General features: G+C 37.7%; 1 protein-coding gene across 10 annotated transcripts in view; it reads left to right on the top strand.

Annotated features, from left to right (window-relative positions):
* The window catches only part of cacna1bb (calcium channel, voltage-dependent, N type, alpha 1B subunit, b), a 292,647-nt gene that overhangs the window by 241,468 nt on the left and 32,223 nt on the right, over nt 1-18,956 (top strand). For 7 of the 10 annotated variants that reach the window (XM_051938175.1, XM_051938173.1, XM_051938170.1 and 4 more), the window contains 4 exons: nt 3,858-3,949; nt 4,031-4,181; nt 5,911-6,038; nt 16,091-16,187. In XM_051938175.1, the coding sequence (XP_051794135.1) occupies nt 3,858-3,949; nt 4,031-4,181; nt 5,911-6,038; nt 16,091-16,187 (468 nt within the window). Of the gene's footprint in view, nt 1-3,857; nt 3,950-4,030; nt 4,182-5,910; nt 6,039-9,166; nt 9,264-16,090; nt 16,188-18,956 lie in introns of all 10 variants that reach the window. The other 3 variants (XM_051938169.1, XM_051938177.1, XM_051938176.1) reach the window with 1 other exon arrangement.

Raw genomic sequence — 18,956 nt, 5'->3', positions numbered from 1 at the left:
AACGTACTTTTTTGGGAGGACACAGGCTGAAAATGCTGGATTGCACATCCAGTTGTCCAGCATAGGAGGTCAGTGTCAGTGTGTTTAAGTGTTTCAACGGGAGGGCCTCACTGCACTAACATGCACACACAACTGGACCGCCATGAAAATATTACTCAAATTCTCAAATAATGTGGGGTAAAAATATCCTTAAATTAAAAAACAAACACACTGCTGATTTATTAGTAAATGTAATATTGTATACAATATGGAGAATAAAAGTGACGTAAAGGTAAAAACATACTCTTTTCCTATTGGCTCGTTGTAGATCGGCTGTAAGTTTATGGTTTTCCATTCCATAAATTAGTCATTCCTTGAGTAGAACAGCCTCCTTACATTACATAAGATGACCATGAAACCACTTTTATCCTGACGAGACCTGAGATCTCTGTTTTTGGCTCTTACTGTGCAACATCACTGTTAGCAACCTGTAACTCTGAACACACAAGAATTATAAGCTAGTGATCATTAATGTCAGATTAACCCATGATTGGTACATAAATCAATAACCTAAGAGCTAAAAGCTGATTTGGACCTGGTTTGAAGCGGTTCAGATCCAAAAAATGCACTAAAATCTCCATGTTTTCACATTCTATACAGAAAATAATGATTTTCAGTATCAAAAATGATGTTTTAAAGAGTCTTTAGCTGTTTTGTGACAATCTGTTAAGATCACTGGCGTTTGATCTGGATCTGGTTGAAAGTGATCCAGGTGCAAAAAAGCACACCAAAGTCTCTGTTTTTGCATTTTAACGCAGAAAGAAATAGTTTTACAAATTAAAAATGCTGCTTTAAAGAATCATTAACCTTTGTAATCTATTACAGATTTGACCCTCCAAAGCTCACTGTTTTGTGGAGCTAGACCACTGTAGACCAGGTCTTAAGGGGTCCAGATGAAAAAAAACAAACAAAACACTTAAATCTGTGTTTTAACATTCTGACACGGAAAATAATGGCTTTGCAAATTAAAAATTGTTTTAAAAAGTCTTTATCCTTTGTACTATTTATTCCAGGTTTGACCCATCTAAGCTCACTGGCTTTTAAACTGAACCATTTTGGACCTGGTCTAAAGTGGCCCAGATGCAAAAATAAACATTAAAATCTCTATGTTTTTAGATTTTTACGCAGAAAGTAATGGTTTTACAAATTGAAAATTCTGTTTATAGAGACTCTTGCCTTTCTATGACAATCTATTACAGATTTGACCCACCTAAGCTCAGTGGTATTTAGACCTAGACCACTCTAGATCTGGTGTAAAGTGGTCCAGATGCAAAGACACACACTAAAATCTTTTTTTTTTTTTACATATTAACAAACAAATTAATAGTTTTACAAACTCAAAGTTTTGTTTTAGAGCATCTTTAGCCTTTGTACGACAATTTATTACAGATTTGACCCACCTAAGCTCACTGGTTTTTGGTCTGGAGCTGACCTAAAGCGGTCCAGGTGCAAAGAAGCACACTCAAATCTCCATGTTTTTACATATTGGCATAGAAAATAATGGTTTTACAAATTGAAAATGATGTTTTACAGAGTTTAGCCTTTGTATGACAAACTATTACAGATTTGACCCACCTAAGCTCACTAGTTTTTGATCTGGACCTGGTTCAAAGTGGTCTAGATGCAAAAAAAAACCCCACACTAAAATCTCCCTTATTTTACATTCTAGCACAGAAAATAATGGTTTTCCATACCAAAAATTGTTTCTTTAGCCTTTGTACGACAATCTATTACAAATTTGACCCACATAAGCTCACTGGTTTTTGATCTAGACCTGGTCTAAAGTGGTCCAGATCCAAAAAAAATACAATAAAATCTCAAAAAAATAATGGTTTTCCATATCACTTTTATATGTCAGTGGTTTTAATGTTGTGGCTGATCGGTGTATTTCCATAACAGATAGCTTTTTGTCGCCATAATAATGCTATTTTTATGTTCAAAAACTCTCTTATTGTACCTTTAACTAAGCAATGCTAACCTTAGCTTATATGCAACAGATGCAGCTCTGAGCAACCTGCAGTAATTCAGTCTATAACCTATCAGTCATGTATCAGTGGCGTTTTCAAACTGAGGTTCTCTCAAGTCAGATTAAAGAACAGAGCGATAAAAAGATCAGTTCAACACAACAGCATCATGGAAGTCTCAACCTCTGTAACCCTCATAATAGTCACATCCTTTGGGATTTCATCGGCCGGGTTTGATACTTGAGAGGCTTCAATTCGCTCCATTGTTGTGTCAGATTGAATTTATTGTGAGCTCCTCTGTGTTGTGTCCTGAACAAACATCTGCCTCCAGCATTGCTACAGAATCTGATACAGCTGCAGTAAAAATTGAATATTATAAACTGAGTGTATATTGCACTTGGATTGCGTAATATACGTCGTGGTGTCTGATTTTTTTAGTGGACTATTCTCCGTTTTTCTGAGTCTCAAATGCAGTACTTTCGTATTGTCTGTGCTGTAAAAGCAACCAGCTGCTGCTCCTGTACAGGGTCAAGGTACTACATGCATATTTGACTGCTGTCAGACGTCTCTGGGGTCCAGCGGTGTTTATAGGCAGCAGGTCGGACACGCCGGCAGGCAGATAAATATTTTAAAAAAGGCCTCAGGGCTGTTAGAATGGACTCACTGCAGGACAGTCATGAGCTGTGGCAGTTATCTGCTGTCTGTGTGCTGCACTGTTCAGATAAATAAAGATTTGCTGGAAGAAAACCATGTTGGCAAAAGCAGCAAAACCACAGACGAGATAAATACTGAATACATCAAAAAGTGGCAACACATAAAACGGTTAATTACAGATTCAGGAAAACGGCAAAAAGGGAAAATTGTCTTGTTTTATTGGCTTAAAATTTACTCCCTTGCAAGATCATATGTACAAGACTATAAAATACCACTTCAAATTCAATTTCTAACAATAAATCAGTGTTTGCAGTCCATACTTGACTTCTCCATATCTAATTACTGGATGTAGGGAAGAAAAATAATGCTGAAAATAACAGTAGACATGATTATTTGAACAATAATTCCAAATAAATTGAGTGATTTCAAGTATTTTTGTGTAAATGTATGTTTTTGTCAGACTCAGGTGAATGTTCCTGTCAAACTATAATTTTCTGCTCACTCAACACAAATCCTCAACCTGAAATGTGATATGATTTGCATTTGAGCTGAATTTTCTGTTGTTTTTTTTAATGTGCTATTTGGGTGGTTTTGCATGAAGGCTCATGTCTTTGTTTGGATTTTTGGAACAATTTTGGTAGAAATTTGGTAGAAATTCCTAAAAGCAAATCCCCCGAGTGATGACTAAAATATGCAACAATCAAGTTTAAAGTGGAAACAAACTCTTGGATATTATTTAGCCACAGCGCAAAACTAATTTGCACCATCTGCACTGTGTAAGCGTGATCTAATCTGATTCGTCTGACAGTAACCAAACACTGATTATAAAGTTGTTTCCTGATTTATTCACAGTAATATGCAACATTATGGTATCTCCAAATGAGTCCTGCTGCTTCAGAGCAACAAGAAAGCTACAGATACAAAAAAAAAAATGTGTGAAATAGCTGTAATTGTTAGAGCTTTTTCAAAAGAGGACAGAAAATATGAGGTGCATGTTGGATTCCATCACTCAGAGTAAGAAGCTGATTGAGAATAATGGTGTTCAGGACTTTAAAGAGAAGCTGTGATGTGTTCGGATCTCAGTCTGAGGACTATTTTTACCCTTTTTTACTGCATCAGTTCATTACGATCGCAGTCTTCGGCTTTAAATGTGTGTTTGTGTCTTGTGTAACACCACCCGGTCTCCTGCTGCTGCTTCAGGTGTTCGGAAACATCGAGCTGAACGAGGAAACCGCCATCGACCTCCACAACAACTTCCAGACCTTCTTCCAGGCCCTGACCCTCCTCTTCAGGTAATCCCGCTTCACAAACTCAAATAACCCAGTGGCTGCAGCGTTTCTAGTTTTTACGTATATTATCTGAATGTCTTTCAGGAGCGCGACAGGAGAGGCGTGGCATGAGATCATGCTGGCCTGCCTCAGTAACCGACCGTGTGACAAACTCTCAGGAACTCCAGGGAAAGAATGTGGCAGCGATTTCGCCTACTTCTACTTTGTCTCCTTCATCTTCCTCTGCTCCTTTCTGGTCAGAAGTTGGTGATTTTGCATGTTTTAATTCATCAAACTGGAAAAAATGCCTCTCTTAAAACGAGAAAAAAACTTATTTCAAGGAACTTTTACCTTGAAATAAGTGAAAAAATCTGCCAATAGAACAAGTGAAAAGTGGCTTGGTAAGATTTCTTGAAATAAGATGTGATATTTAGAATATTGATATCTTAAAATTAGCTGGTGAAACTTATTTTAAGCTGTATTTTACCAAGATTGTCAAGCTTAGGTGTCTTAAAATAAGCCAGATATGCTACCAAAAAAGAGGTTTTTCACTCAAAAATAGATTTTCGCTTTCATGTAACCTCCTAATTTGAGATGTTTTAACCCTCCTATTGTCCTCATTCACGGGCACCAAAAAATATTGTTTCCTTGTCTGAAAAAAAAATCCAAACATTTCTGAAAATTTGCAACTTCAGGAAGAAAATTCCCATAATTCCTTACAAGCTTCGTTTAAAAATTTTATTAAAAAAAAAAATCCCCCACATTTGGCAAGAAAATTCTTTTAAATGTTTTTCAAAAAATGAAGAAAAAATCTTCAAAATGATTACATATATATCAGTAAAACTTATAATATTCTCTTAAGAACATTCACATAAAAATCAACCAAAATCCGGCGAATTTTGCTGGATTTTGGTTGACTTTTATGTGAATGCTCTTAAGAAACATTTTTAATATATTTTTCCACCAAAAAATGTTCAGATTTCCCAAAAATGTTGACAAAGTGGACATCAGAAGTTTTACTGTGAAAATATATATTTTTTTTCCAACATTTTCAAACTTTAAAACAGGTCAATTTGACCCGCAGGACGACACGAGGGTTAAACTTATTTTGAGTTTTCTTGTAAAATTAAACTCAAAACAAGATAATTTCAAGATTGTTTTACTTTACAAGATATTTAAGATGCATTGTCTTAAAACAAGTCCCCACATCTCGCTGAAATGTCACTTGTTAAGTGAATTTATCTTAAATCTAGTGGGATGAGACATTTTGACTAAGACAAATAGACTTGGTAAGACTTTGAGTTTTTGCAGTGCAGCTGATAGTTTAAACTTTATTTAATCTCTCAGAAAAGGATTTTAGTCGTGGAAAGCAAAGATAAGAATGTAGGTGAGCTGCACTAGTCCAATAAAACACGTAGTCTTTGCTCTATAAATTGAATCTTTTTAGAGTTTTTTGTTAAATTTTCTGTCAGATTCTTGCCTTTAATTTGCATCAATTCACTGAATGTTTTTAAATCAAACCAAGATAAATAAAGAGCTCTAATTATTGCCCAAATTAACAACAATGGTGCTGTCATTATGCTCATGAGTTTATTACCCTTTCAGAAATGCTCTTTGTGGAACAGAAAACATACAATTAACAACAAAATGCTGCACAACAACATCAACAATCAAGATCTGAGTGCAACAAGTTGCAAGTGATACAAACATAATTTCATTCAGAAATAAAGGGATATGATGATGGTTACATCTCATATTTGCCAAACAAATCAACTATCTTATTCAATGTCCTGATCAGAAAGATCTGATCAGGACATTGAATGTGAATTAGCTGCAAAAATAAACAATAAAATGAAATAAATAAATAGAAATCCATTAACTGCATAAGTCTAAGACAGTTTTATTAGATTAGAGCTAAGAAGAAGTAGCTGGAAACCGTGGAAATCTTCTTCACTTGTTCATTTTAGTTCTGATTCCATCCCCAGATGTTGAACCTCTTCGTCGCCGTCATCATGGATAACTTTGAGTATCTGACCAGAGACGCCTCCATCCTCGGACCTCACCACCTCGACGAGTTCATCCGAGTGTGGGCCGAGTACGACCCGGCAGCTTGGTAGGTTCCTCCAGTGATGAGTGCAGCTCCGGTGTTTGTTGTAGAAGGAAAAAGGTGGAGCAGGGAACCCCTCTAGATTGACTTCTAGTTCCAGCAGGGTGACTCTCGGATGTGAAATCTTGTCTTAGCAGCGACGTGCGAACGACATCAAGCCTGAGCAGAGCGTTGGCTGAAGCTGGCGACGAGCCTCCTGTCGACTGGACTGATGCATGTAAATCCAACGTTCTGCTCCACGGCCACTCAGCCTTCACTGCCGATAAGCCGACGGCATCCAAAGCTCCTCAGTCTGCCTGTTTCTGACTATTTCTGTGCTTCTAGTTGAGGGAAATACAGGTTTATGCCAGCAGCCTCTCTGGCCTTTACACCGACCAGTTTACCTTCACTGGAGGCCTAATCGGTCTTATATAAGGCTCATTAAGCTTTAACGAAGGCTTGTCAGTGAGTCAGGACTCCAGAAGAGGTGTGAGATGTGAAATATGAAACTGCCGTCACCTGACAGACATTGCGGGGGAGGAATTATTATTTATTCCTTTGAATATAAATGAGACGCTCTCAGAAGAGCCTCCAGTAGCATCCGCAGTGTTTTCTCAACCGCTTTAACTCATCATTATGTCAGGATGCTGCGACGAGCACGTTTAAGGCTCACCGTTTTCAGTTTTTATTGGATTTCACAGATTTGAAAAGAGCAAATTGGCTTAAACTCATTTTGTATGGGAAAGGTTATTGTGTGACGCAAAAAGAAAGCTAACACAGACAGTTGTGGCGGGTTTTAGAGTACATTAGAGACAATTTTTGGCTACCAATGTAGTTGCAGAAGGACATTTGTAAGCAGTTAGAGCCTCATGTTTGGAAATAAAACCGATAAACTCCAGAAAAACATTTCAAATATTCAAAATAACCCCCAGCAAATTCACAGGTGCAGCCAGAAGATTGGAAAAAAGATCCACAAGCACAATGTTTTTCTTTCTGCTTGTTAATTTTTGCTAACTGATAACAGCTTATTAGTTAGCAGAAATGTGTGTATTTAAGGCTCATCATGTTCAGTTTCTACTGGATTTCACAGATTTCAAAAGTGAAAACTGGCTTAAACTCATATTGTAGAAGGAAAATGTATTGTGTCCTGCAAAAAAACAGTTGTGTGGGAGATTTAGGGGGGTATATTAGACACTTTTTGACCAAAAAATGTGGTTGTAGAGGCAGGTGATAGTATTCGGCCCCCTTGAACTTTTCAGCCTTTCGCCACATTTCAGGCTTCAAACATAAAGATATAAAATTTTAATTTTTTGTCAAGAATCAACAACAAGTGGGACACAACCGTGAAGTGGAACGAAATTTATTGGATATTTTAAACTTTTTTAACAAATAAAAATCTGAAAAGTGGGACGTGCAATATTATTCGGCCCCCTTGCATTAATACTTTGTAGCGCCACCTTTTGCTGCAATTACAGCTGCAAGTGCTTGGGGTATGTCTCTATCAGTTTTGCACATCGAGAGACTGAAATTCTTGCCCAGTCTTCCTTGCAAGACAGCTCGAGCTCAGTGAGGTTGGATGGAGAGCATTTGTGAACAGCAGTCTTCAGCTCTGCCCACAGATTCTCGATTGGATTCAGGTCTGGACTTTGACTTGGCCATTCTAACACCTGGATACGTTTATTTGTGAACCATTCCATTGTAGATTTGACTTTATGTTTTGGATCATTGTCCTGTTGGAAGATAAATCTCCGTCCCAGTCTCAGGTCTTTTGCAGACTCCAACAGGTTTTCTTCCAGAATGCTCCTGTATTTGGCTCCATTCATCTTCCCATCAATTTTAACCATCTTCCCTGTCCCTGCTGAAGAAAAGCAGGCCCAAACCATGAGGCTGCCACCACCATGTTTGACAGTGGGGATGATGTGTTCAGGGTGATGAGCTGTGTTGCTTTTACGCCAAACATATCGTTTTGCATCGTGGCCAAAAAGTTTGATTTTGGTTTCATCTGACCAGAGCACCTTCTTCCACATGTTTGGTGTGTCTCCCAGGTGGCTTGTGGCAAACTTTAAACGAGACTTTTTATGGATATCTTTGAGAAATGGCTTTCTTCTTGCCACTCTTCCATAAAGGCCAGATTTGTGCAGTGTACGACTGATTGTTGTCCTATGGACAGACTCTCCCACCTCAGCTGTAGATCTCTGCAGTTCATCCAGAGTGATCATGGGCCTCTTGGCTGCATCTCTGATCAGTCTTCTCCTTGTTCAAGGTGAAAGTTTAGAGGGACGGCCGGGTCTTGGTAGATTTGCAGTGGTCTAATACTCCTTCCAGTTCAATATGATTGCTTGCACAGTGCTCCTTGAGATGTTTAAAGCTTGGGAAATCTTTTTGTATCCAAATCCGGCTTTAAACTTCTCCACAACAGTATCTCGGACCTGCCTGGTGTGTTCCTTGGTCTTCATGATGCTCTCTGCACTTTAAACAGAACCCTGAGACTATCACAGAGCAGGTGCATTTATACGGAGACTTGATTACACACAGGTGGATTCTATTTATCATCATCAGTCATTTAGGACAACATTGGATCATTCAGAGATCCTCACTGAACTTCTGGAGTGAGTTTGCTGCACTGAAAGTAAAGGGGCCGAATAATATTGCACACCCCACTTTTCAGTTTTTTATTTGTTAAAAAAGTATAAAATATCCAATAAATTTCATTCCACTTCACGATTGTGTCCCACTTGTTGTTGATTCTTGACAAAAAATTAAAATTTTATATCTTTATGTTTGAAGCCTGAAATGTGGCGAAAAGTTCAAGGGGGCCGAATACTTTCACAAGGCACTGTTCAAGAAGTTATCGTGTGCTGCAAAAGAAAGTCAGCACAGACTGTTGTGTGGGGATTTTAGGATATATTAGATGCATTTTTGGGCAAAAAAAGTAGCCAGGGTAGTTTGAGTTTCATGTAGGGAAATGAAAACTGCAACTTCTAGAAAAACATCTGTAATTTTCAACATATTCACAGATTTAACCACAAAAATGAAAACTGAACACAGATCCACAGGTTCAATGTTTTTCTTTGCTTCTTGTTAATTCCTGCTAATTACCAAAGACAGATGTAATGAAATGATCTAACCTGTTGAACGTGTCTCATCTTTTTCAGCGGGAGGATTTGCTATCAGGATATGTACAAATTGTTGCGTTTTATCTCGCCTCCCCTGGGCCTGGGGAAGAAGTGCCCCAGCAGGGTGGCTTATAAGGTTTGCTCCCCCACACAGTCCTTTTTTACTTGTTTAAAGGGACTGTGGTGGCTTTTCAAACCGTGAATGTTCACACACACAGACACACATCAAGTCCTCCACTAACCAGCCGGCAGGTAACCATGGTGAATGCGGGAAACAATGCGCCAAGTCAGCCTCGAACAAAAGGCATCGGATGGGATGTCTTAGGATGTTTCGTGGAAGCAGAGGAGAGGGTAGCGAAGAGAGAGCATTGTGTGCTTTGTTTCCACTTTGGTTACTGCTGATGTCTCTGCAGAAACAGAGGGCATCTGAAAGGAATACTCCGCTGAAAATCTGGTTTTTGAGTTGGAAATATTCAGCTGCTTGAGAGGCAAAGGTTGAAGCTGTTCCTTTAGACTGCAATGGAGATGTCAAAAATCTCAAAATTCTCCTGCAGCATGCCCAAAGAGCTGAAGAAAAGCAATTAAAAAAGCCTTCCTTTGCAGCAGCTATGAAATCCAATCTACAGACATTTTAGTCGCCCTTCAAGTGCACAAGCATTGGATCTTACTCAAAATTCAGATTTTAGGGTATATTCTATTGATTTCTGGCCAAAAAAAGATGTTTTGTTGGGAAATAAAGTTATTGTGTTCTACACAAAGTTACCACAGTGGAAAATGTTGGGAGTTTTAGGGTCCATTAGATGCATTTTTGGCCAAAAAAAGTAGTAGATGACAGTTGGATCTTCATGTTGAGAAATAAAAACTAAGGGGCTTGACACACGGGAAGCGCCAACAGTGGCACTCCATTCATTTTCTATGGCTGCTGTGCGACGAGACGAACATCGCTTTCCCCCCTCCCAACAACGCGACGGCGACATTTGTGCATGTGACATTTCGCGCGCGTTCACGTAGACGTGCACCGACGTGCACCCGCTGGCTTGCGACGCGATACAAGAAAGTTGAAAAATATTCAACTTTTGTCGCTTAATGCAATGGAAAGTCATCATCGGAGATGGAATCTTCGCCTTTATGGGTTACCCGAGGAACGAGGGGAGAATCTGAAGAATAAAGTGATTGATATCTGCCGCCAGGTGGTGCCAGAGACCTTTGGCTCCCTGGAGCTGTTTGTGGACGTTTGCCAAAGGCTGGGGACTCGTGAGGAGGGGAAGACCAGACCTATCATTATCCGGTTTGTTTCCAGAGACATGGCCGAAAGAATTGGTAAAGCTGCCCCCAAATCTGAATTTCTTAAAATTAGGAAATTTCGGCTTAAAGAGGATTTGACACCAAAAGACATTGAGAACCGCAACCATTTCTGGCCACAGATAAGTGCGGCACGGCAAGGGGGGAAGAGAGCCTACTTTATTGGTGGAAGGGCCTTCATTGAGGGCAAAGAACTTACACGGTAAAATATAACTCAGGTAAACAAAGTGAAATGAAGACTTTATTGCTCAGCTGGATAAGGCAATTTTGTTTTTCTCCTTTCCCTCCTTGCTCCGTTTGATTTGAAAGAAGGGAAAAAAAAAAAAAAAGAAAAAAAAAAAGGAGGGGGGGGGGAGGCTAATGGTGCTCGGTTTTTTTTTTTCTTTTTTCAGCACTTAGGTTTTTGATCTTCTTTATTACTTTCGAGCTATTTTAGTTTTAATTTTTATTTGTTTTTTGAAAATAAAGGTACAACCATTGATACTAGTGATGAATTAAAACTCTTCTCATTAAATGTCAGAGGCATAAGAGATCATATTAAGAGAAAAGCTATATTTCTGTTTATTAGACGGAAAAAAGTTGATTTAATTTTCCTACAAGAGACTCACTCAACCGAAGAAGACGTTAAAATATGGAAAGCCCAGTGGGGTGATCAGTGTTACTTTAGCCATGGTACAAATCGGTCAGCAGGTGTGGCTGTTCTTTTTAACAAGTTTAATGGTAGCATAATAGAGTATTTAATAGCGGAAGATGGTCGATGGATTATTGTTGTGTTAAAAATGGGCAATTTAATAAGTATAAACTGTAATCTGTATTGTCATAACAATTTATTATTAGCCAAGATGATGATGACTTATCTTTGCTTCAAAATACAAAATCTTAAAAATAAATATCTTAATTCATGGGTAGTTATAGGAGGCGACTATAATGATGCACCAGATGAAATGCTTGACAGGATTCCAACCAGAACGACTGTGACAACAAACTTTAAGAGTACAGGATACACTGCTGACCGACTTAATGTTATAGACGTATGGCGTTTTCTAAATCCTAATTTAAAGGAATATACCTGGAGTAACACCAGTCGGACACAATGTTCTAGAATAGATTTGTGGCTAGTGACAACTAATTGTGTGCAATATGTTAAGGAAGTCAACCATTTGTATATTCCCTTCTCAGACCATCTTGCAATCTATCTTTCTTTAGGGGGACGGAAGGAAAATTGGTATTGTAGAGGATATTGGAAAATGAATAATAACCTACTAAATGATCACATATTTTGTGAGATGGTTCAAAAAATTGCTCAATATACATTTAATAGAAAGGAATCAAATTGGGTACAAAAATGGGAGTTTTTTAAATTTAAGATAAGGGAAACGGCCATGAAACGCAGTAAAGTAATAAAGAAAAGTAAGATGATTAAAGAAGACCAAATTATGGAAGCTTTAAGCCCACTACTTAGTAAAACTAATCTTGATGAGGAGGAAACGTTACAATTAAAAGTATTGAAAGAAGAGCTTGACCAACAATATATAGAGTTAGCCAAAGGTGCTTATGTGAGATCTAGAAGCAAGTGGATAGAGCAGGGAGAGAAAAATACAAGTTATTTTTTTGCATTAGAAAAAAGGAATCAAAAAAGGAATAACATCACAACTATTAAAATTGATGGAAACGAAATACAAAATTCTGATAATATAAGACTGTATGTTGAGCAATTTTATAAAGACATTTATACATCAAGCGCTCGACCTGAGGCTTGGAATCCATTTTTTCAGTCAATTAAGGAATTTATCCCAACTGTAAGTGACCAACATAGAACTGATTGCGATCAGAGCCTCTCAAAGATGGAGATGAAAGCGGCAGTAGAGTCCTTAGCAAAAGGGAAAGCGCCTGGCAGTGATGGACTCTCTATTGAATTTTATCAACAATTTTGGGATGTACTGGAACTACCTTTATTCAACGCCTTAAACCAATGTATAGAGACAGAAGAGATGTCAAATACTATGAAACAAGGATTAATATGTTTGATACCTAAACCAGATAAAGACCCACTGTTGATGGAAAATTGGAGGCCCATCACGTTACTTAATGTAGATTATAAAATATTAGCGTCCATCTTTGCCAGGCGTCTCAAAAGAGGACTTGATGATATTATAAGTGAAAATCAAACTGGATTTATGTCCAAAAGACATATTAGCTCTAACATAAGATTAATAATGGATTTAGTTGATTATGCTGAACTTATAGACACTCAGGCTTTGATTCTTTTCTTAGATTTTTATAAAGCATTCGATACAGTTGAACATAATTATTTATTTAAAACAATTCAAGCTTTTGGCTTTGGCCCAAACTTTTTATCGGTGACGAGACTGCTGTACAAAGATATTAACAGCTGTGTTATGCTTTATCCTAGAACTACGTCAAGGTTTCTGGTCACAAGATCAGTCAGACAAGGATGCCCCCTGTCTCCATTTTTGTTTCTTCTGGCTGTAGAACTTCTTTCCATATATATTAGAAATGACACTAATTTAAAAGGGATAACTATATTTGATAGAGAAATAAAAATTACTCAACTTGCGGATGACACTGCTATTTTTCTCGAAAATAAGATTCAGGTTGAGGGAGCGATTACTAAGATAAAGACATTTTCTGAAGTGTCCGGTTTAAAATTAAATATGTCTAAGTGTGAAATTTTATGTTTATATGAGGGTAATGACCAAGTAATTAACAATATTACTGTTAAAAAAATGGTTAAGTATCTGGGTATATTTATTTGTAAAGAGGAAAAGGAACGTCAACAACAAAATTTCATTCCCAAATTAAAGAAAACTAAAAATATATTTAATTGGTGGATACAAAGAGACATTTCAATATGGGGAAGGTCTTTACTAACAAAAGCTGAAGGTATTTCAAGGTTTGTTTATCCTGCTTTATCGTTAAATGTACAAGACAATGTTTGTAAAGATATTAACAAGTTAATCACAGATTTTGTTTGGAGAAACAAACGACATGGTGTTAAAAGAACTATACTGACAAACCCCAAAGATTCAGGGGACTTGAACTCTTAGACTTTAGAACACTAAATTCTATGTTTAAAATTAAATGGATTAAGCAATGCATCGGAAACCCTGAATCCTTGTGGTATTTTATCCCCACTAACATTTTTAAAAAAGTGGGCGGCCTCTGCTGTCTATTGAAGTGTAATTATAAGGTATCCAAATTGCCCCTGAAATTGTGTGCATTTTATCAACAAGCCCTTTTAGCCTGGAAACTATTATACAAGCACAACTTTTCGCCCCACAAATCTATTATTTGGAATAATGAAGACATTACTAAGCGAAATAAATCCCTTTATCAATCAAAATGGGCTGAACGAGGCATACTTTTCTTACAGGATTTATTCGGCGATGATGGCCAGTTACTATCTTATGAAGTATTTATGAGAAAATTTGAATTTCCTGTCACCTCTAAAGAATTTAATTATGTCATGAAAAGTGTTCCTGAGGGACTGAAACAATTGATGAAGTCATATACTAAAGGGCAATCTCCAAAAATAACAGAGCCAATCATCATTGATGGAATAGTTTTTAACAGTCTTAAGTGTAACAACAAATTCATTAGAAATAGCATACAACTACATGATCGAATTAAACCGGCTTGTAAAGCTTACTGGAATTCTAAATATCCTAATATTAATTGGCAAAAAGCATGGTTAACCCCATTTAAATATTGCATTAATAATAAAATAAGAGAATTGCACTGGAAAATAATACACAAAATCTATGCTACCAATTTAGCAATATCTAAATTTCTAAAAGAAAAGGATCCAAAGTGCACCCTGTGCAAACAAGAAGACGAAACAATTGTACACCTGTTTTATGACTGTCAAGTTGTTAAAGAATTCTGGTCAAAAATAGAGCTAGTAATTTTCCAAAAAACCAATCACAAAATATGTTTAAAAAGCCAGGCTATTGTAACTTACTTTACCCATCAAGATAAAAGACTAGATTATCTAGTCAATTTGTATATACTGTTAGGTAAATTTTATATACATAAATGTAAATATGGTGAGTCAAAACCTTCGATTAAAGTCTTCCAATTAGATATCGACATATACGTGAATACTTTATTAAATGTATCCCACACAAAATCTGTGAAAACTCTTGAGATAATGAGAACCTTAAAGGTTATCGATGCCTAAAATGTTTATGGTTAAAAGAGAATGTTATATATATTATAATGAATTGTACCTTGGAATTAGGCATATATGCCTATTTGTTGTCTTTTTTTCTTTTTTTGTTTTTGTTGTTCCTTTTTCTTTCTCCCTTTAAACTTATTTTATTGCAAGCTTGTATGCTATGTGTATGCATTGTAATGGGAAAATGACAAGTCTATGTAAATACAATGCAATGTAAATAAAGGAAAAAAAAAAAAAAAAAAAATCAACTTTTGTCGCTGTCGCCTGGAGCTTCAACCAATCAGCGAGGGTTTCACTCACTGACCAATGAGCTTACAGCATGTTACACCGTGCAGTCTGCTCCTATACATTAATGGTCCGCTCCGGTTTTCAACCATTGTTTTCAGCCCTTTTTCAACATTGAGGAGCAAATCATTAGACGTGATTGACTTCCCGAGTCTTTATGATCCTGCCCTTAATGACTATCGTTATATAAATAAAAGAGCTGCTGCATGGGAGTTGGTTGGCGTCAGGATAAACTTTTATAAACCAATGTCAATAGTAAAATTTTGGCAAAATCTAGCAATATCTTCTGGCTCATCATCTTTATGCTTTTCTGTCATGAAAATCTTTGAAAACGTAAAAAAAATCCCTCCAATTTCACAGCCCATCAGAAGTGAGGGAGACAAGCGATCTGTGCTTTTGCACAGCGCGCCGTGTGTCGCCGTCGCCTGCCGCTGCCAAGTATCGCGCACCGTGTGTTGAATCTATCTTCTGTTGCGATGACTTTCGCATTCCCCCCTCAACTGTCGCTTCCCGTGTGTCAAGCCCCTAAAACTTCCAGTAAAACATCTGAAATATTCAAAATACGCCTCAACAAATTCACCAATTTAATTTACTATTTAATGTTTTTGTTATGCTGCTGCTTCTTGTTAAACAAGGGCGTTTAAGGATTATTACCTTTAGTTTTTATTGAATTTCACACATTTGAGAAAAGCAAATTGGCTTTCATTTTGTAAACAAAAGACATCACATTGGTTTTCAACACCTAATAGTTGCAGAAAACCAAAAGACAGAACAGTTTTCCATTGGAGCTGCTATGAAATCCAGTCTTTTTAAAGTCACATTTTCAGCTTTCAAGGAGTGAATGTTCCTAAAAGGGCTTCATTTTTGTCGGATTATTCCTTTACCTCCAGATTAACTCTCATTCATAGCTGCATATCTTCCACCAGGATCCGTCCATCCAACACCTCTGAACAGGAATCCTCTGGAGCATCCTCCTTCCTCCTCTGGGATCCTGAATCTGTAACCCGGATCCACATCATGATATCCTGGAAATCTTATTAACAAGGATTTCTGTGTTTTCCTCCCCCTTCCTGTCTCCCATTCTCCCATTCTTTCTGTTGATCTAACTCCCCCCTCCTGCTCCCCTCTAATTCCACCTCCCCACCCTGGACAATTCTTCATCCCTGTTTCCACCGAAGTGGCCGCATGACTTACCGCAATATGTACGAGATGCTCCGCGACATGTCCCCTCCGCTAGGTTTGGGGAAGAAATGTCCGCCCCGAGTCGCCTATAAGGTAGAATCCCTCCTTCCTCTTCCTCCCTCCTGCAGCTGGTTTCCTGCTTCCTCCTGTCAAACCCCTTCAGGCTTCTGTCGCGGTCGGTGTCTTCCGGCCTGTTGCTGTGTGTTCTTTCTCTTCTGTTTCTGTTCTAATGTAGAACACTGGTAAACAAAAAGAGAGATGAGAAAAAGAACCAAAAAGCAAGAAACCCCCACCCAACCGTGATGTATTTTTACTGTCTTGGTCTGTTTTAATCAGTAATCAGACTGCCATGTGTAACACTTCAGGAGTCAGCGTGTTGAATCCACAGTAAATTATGACCATTTCTGCAGCTCCGTGGAGCTTTGTAGCCTGTTTTTGCTTACTGTTTTGGTTTTCCGGCAGCCTCAGCAACTCTAGTTTCCAACAGCAGCAGGTGGCTGTTTTCAGCAAACAAGCTCTGATAAATCCATTGAACGCCATCTGCCCAGCAGCCATTAGCAGAAAAACAGGCTACAATACCAAGTAGCTGGTGAAGGAAGAGGAACATCTAGTGGTTAAAGCCAGATAACCTTCTCTGGAATCAAATTTATAACCTCAGGAACCTTAGATCGAACAAATATGTTTTTATCAGTACAGTATATTCTGTCTGCTGTAGGTTTGAATGCAGGTGGTTAAAATTATTATTATTTTTTTAAAAATGGGACGATTGTAGATATGTGAGATCAAGGAAACAGCCACCTTTGAAGAAGCACCCTGCTGGTTTGATTTTCCAGCAGCCTGCAGGGCTTCAGGGAGGCAACATCCAGATAAACTGATGTTTGATTTTGACGTGTATTGTCCCCAGAGGGTGAAATCTGATATCTAGGGGCATCAGTTTAATGCCTCCATGGTAGAAACATGGCAGGAGGCTTTATGGTTTAGGATTGTCGCTTTTTCCGTTCATCTGTATCCATTCCATTCTGGTGAAGATTGTCTCATAAATGACTCGAGAATTTTAGCATTTTGGTGTACTTTTTACTTATTCTCGAGGATTCATTGATTGGATTTTATTGGCTAAAGGTCAAAGGTTGAGGTAACTGTCACCTCACAAAACATTTTTGGGCCATAATTCAATCGTTAATGCGTTAATTTTAATAAAATGTCGTATCTAATAGGACAAATGAATGAACGACGATATTTTATATTCAAAAGGTTTAATCTGGACAGACATGGATGCTAATGGTCTGCGCTATATTGGATGAGCTCTGCTGTCCGACCAATCACAGTTGAGTGTTCTACCCACTGCGTTCCTCCACTTGAATTAATCTATCATTGTTTTGGTTTAAACTGCAACTTGAGTGCTGTTGGTCTGTAACTAACATTCCCATCAGCATCCACTTCGCCTGGTGTTTAGTGCCGATTAGCGAATGTTAGCATGCTAGTATACGCAGACATTACTTTGCATTGTAATCCTAATGTAAGCATGTTTACCATGTGTTACAAGCAAACTAACATTCAAATATGGTTGTAGTTTCAACAAACACTATCATGCTAAAACATACGAAATGGAGAATCTGCAAATGAGGCTGGTGGAGACCAAAAACAGAGGTAAAAACAGAGTGAATGGATTTATAATGAAGGAAAAATGTGAATTTTTCTGTAAAATATATAAAACACAAATTTTTACTAATGAGCTAAAATGTTTATCTGTTACATTTCACTTAAGAAATGTCCAATATTGAGCTAAATAAAGAACACAAGTCTTAGCTTTTTCCACTCTTGTTGAAGGCAAGTTAACATTAATAATTAATGTACAGCATTAAACAACAACAACTTAAAATTAAAAATATTATTCCTGTTTTATATTAACAGTTGTTTGAGGGATTATTTGATGACAACAAAGTCCCTTTTTTGTACTTTCCTGTATTGACAGGTTTAATAGGTAACCTAACATCTGTTTTATCTACTTTATTACATTAAGCGGTTAGAAAATACAAAGTCTATTTAGTACCTTACTGTGTCATACAAATGTCCAGTTACATTTTGTTCCTAAATCTACCCAGAGTCCACCCTATTCCAATCAGAATAATTCAGATGTTTCTTGGATCATTCCTTTGCAGAGCTTTAAATTATACATGCTGAAGGTCTGATCCAGATCAAAATAGAAACTGGATTTTGTGATATAATCCAGTCAAGGTCCTTTTTTTTTTTTTCTTTTGAAGAACCCATTTTCAAGATTTGATCCAATCTTTTAACCAAAATCCTGTCTGATTACTTCAGGAAAACTGGACAATAGAGTTTATCTGCTCCCTAAACTGGTAATAGAAGCCATGACAGGAAGAATTAAAAACTTATTTACCAGTTTAAAATGAAATTTGGAATAACAAATTTCAAAGGAACAAGTGATTTTAGCTCCAGATCCAGTCTGGATTCAGATGCTAATGAGGATTTACTGAGGGATTTTGTGTCCCTGCAAGATGAGACATCTTCGAGTGTTTTAGATCTTTTGATCAGCTCCTGTGCTGAATGAAGGCAAACCTTCACCATGTGATTATGTGAAAGAGGAAGTGGCGAACACACCTCAGTGATCCTCAGGTAGCTCTTTCTGCCAGCCGCTAACCTCTTAGCATGCAGACTTAATGTGAGTGGTTCCAGTTCATGCACAGCTGTCCACATGAATCACAGTTAAAGCAGCGCTGCCCTCGCCCCAGTTAAAAATGTCTCCGTCTGGCGTGGTCGCATCTCCAAATATAACCCTCGTCTTTTCACAAATCGACAGAGAACACACAGGGAGAGAGAGCAGCACTCGAGAGCAAGGCTAGC

The sequence above is a fragment of the Acanthochromis polyacanthus genome, chromosome 18, assembly GCF_021347895.1.
Source record: "Acanthochromis polyacanthus isolate Apoly-LR-REF ecotype Palm Island chromosome 18, KAUST_Apoly_ChrSc, whole genome shotgun sequence".
Classification (NCBI taxonomy): domain Eukaryota; kingdom Metazoa; phylum Chordata; class Actinopteri; family Pomacentridae; genus Acanthochromis; species Acanthochromis polyacanthus.
Note: the sequence above shows the minus strand (reverse complement) of the source record. Positions and strands in the feature narration are given on the sequence as shown.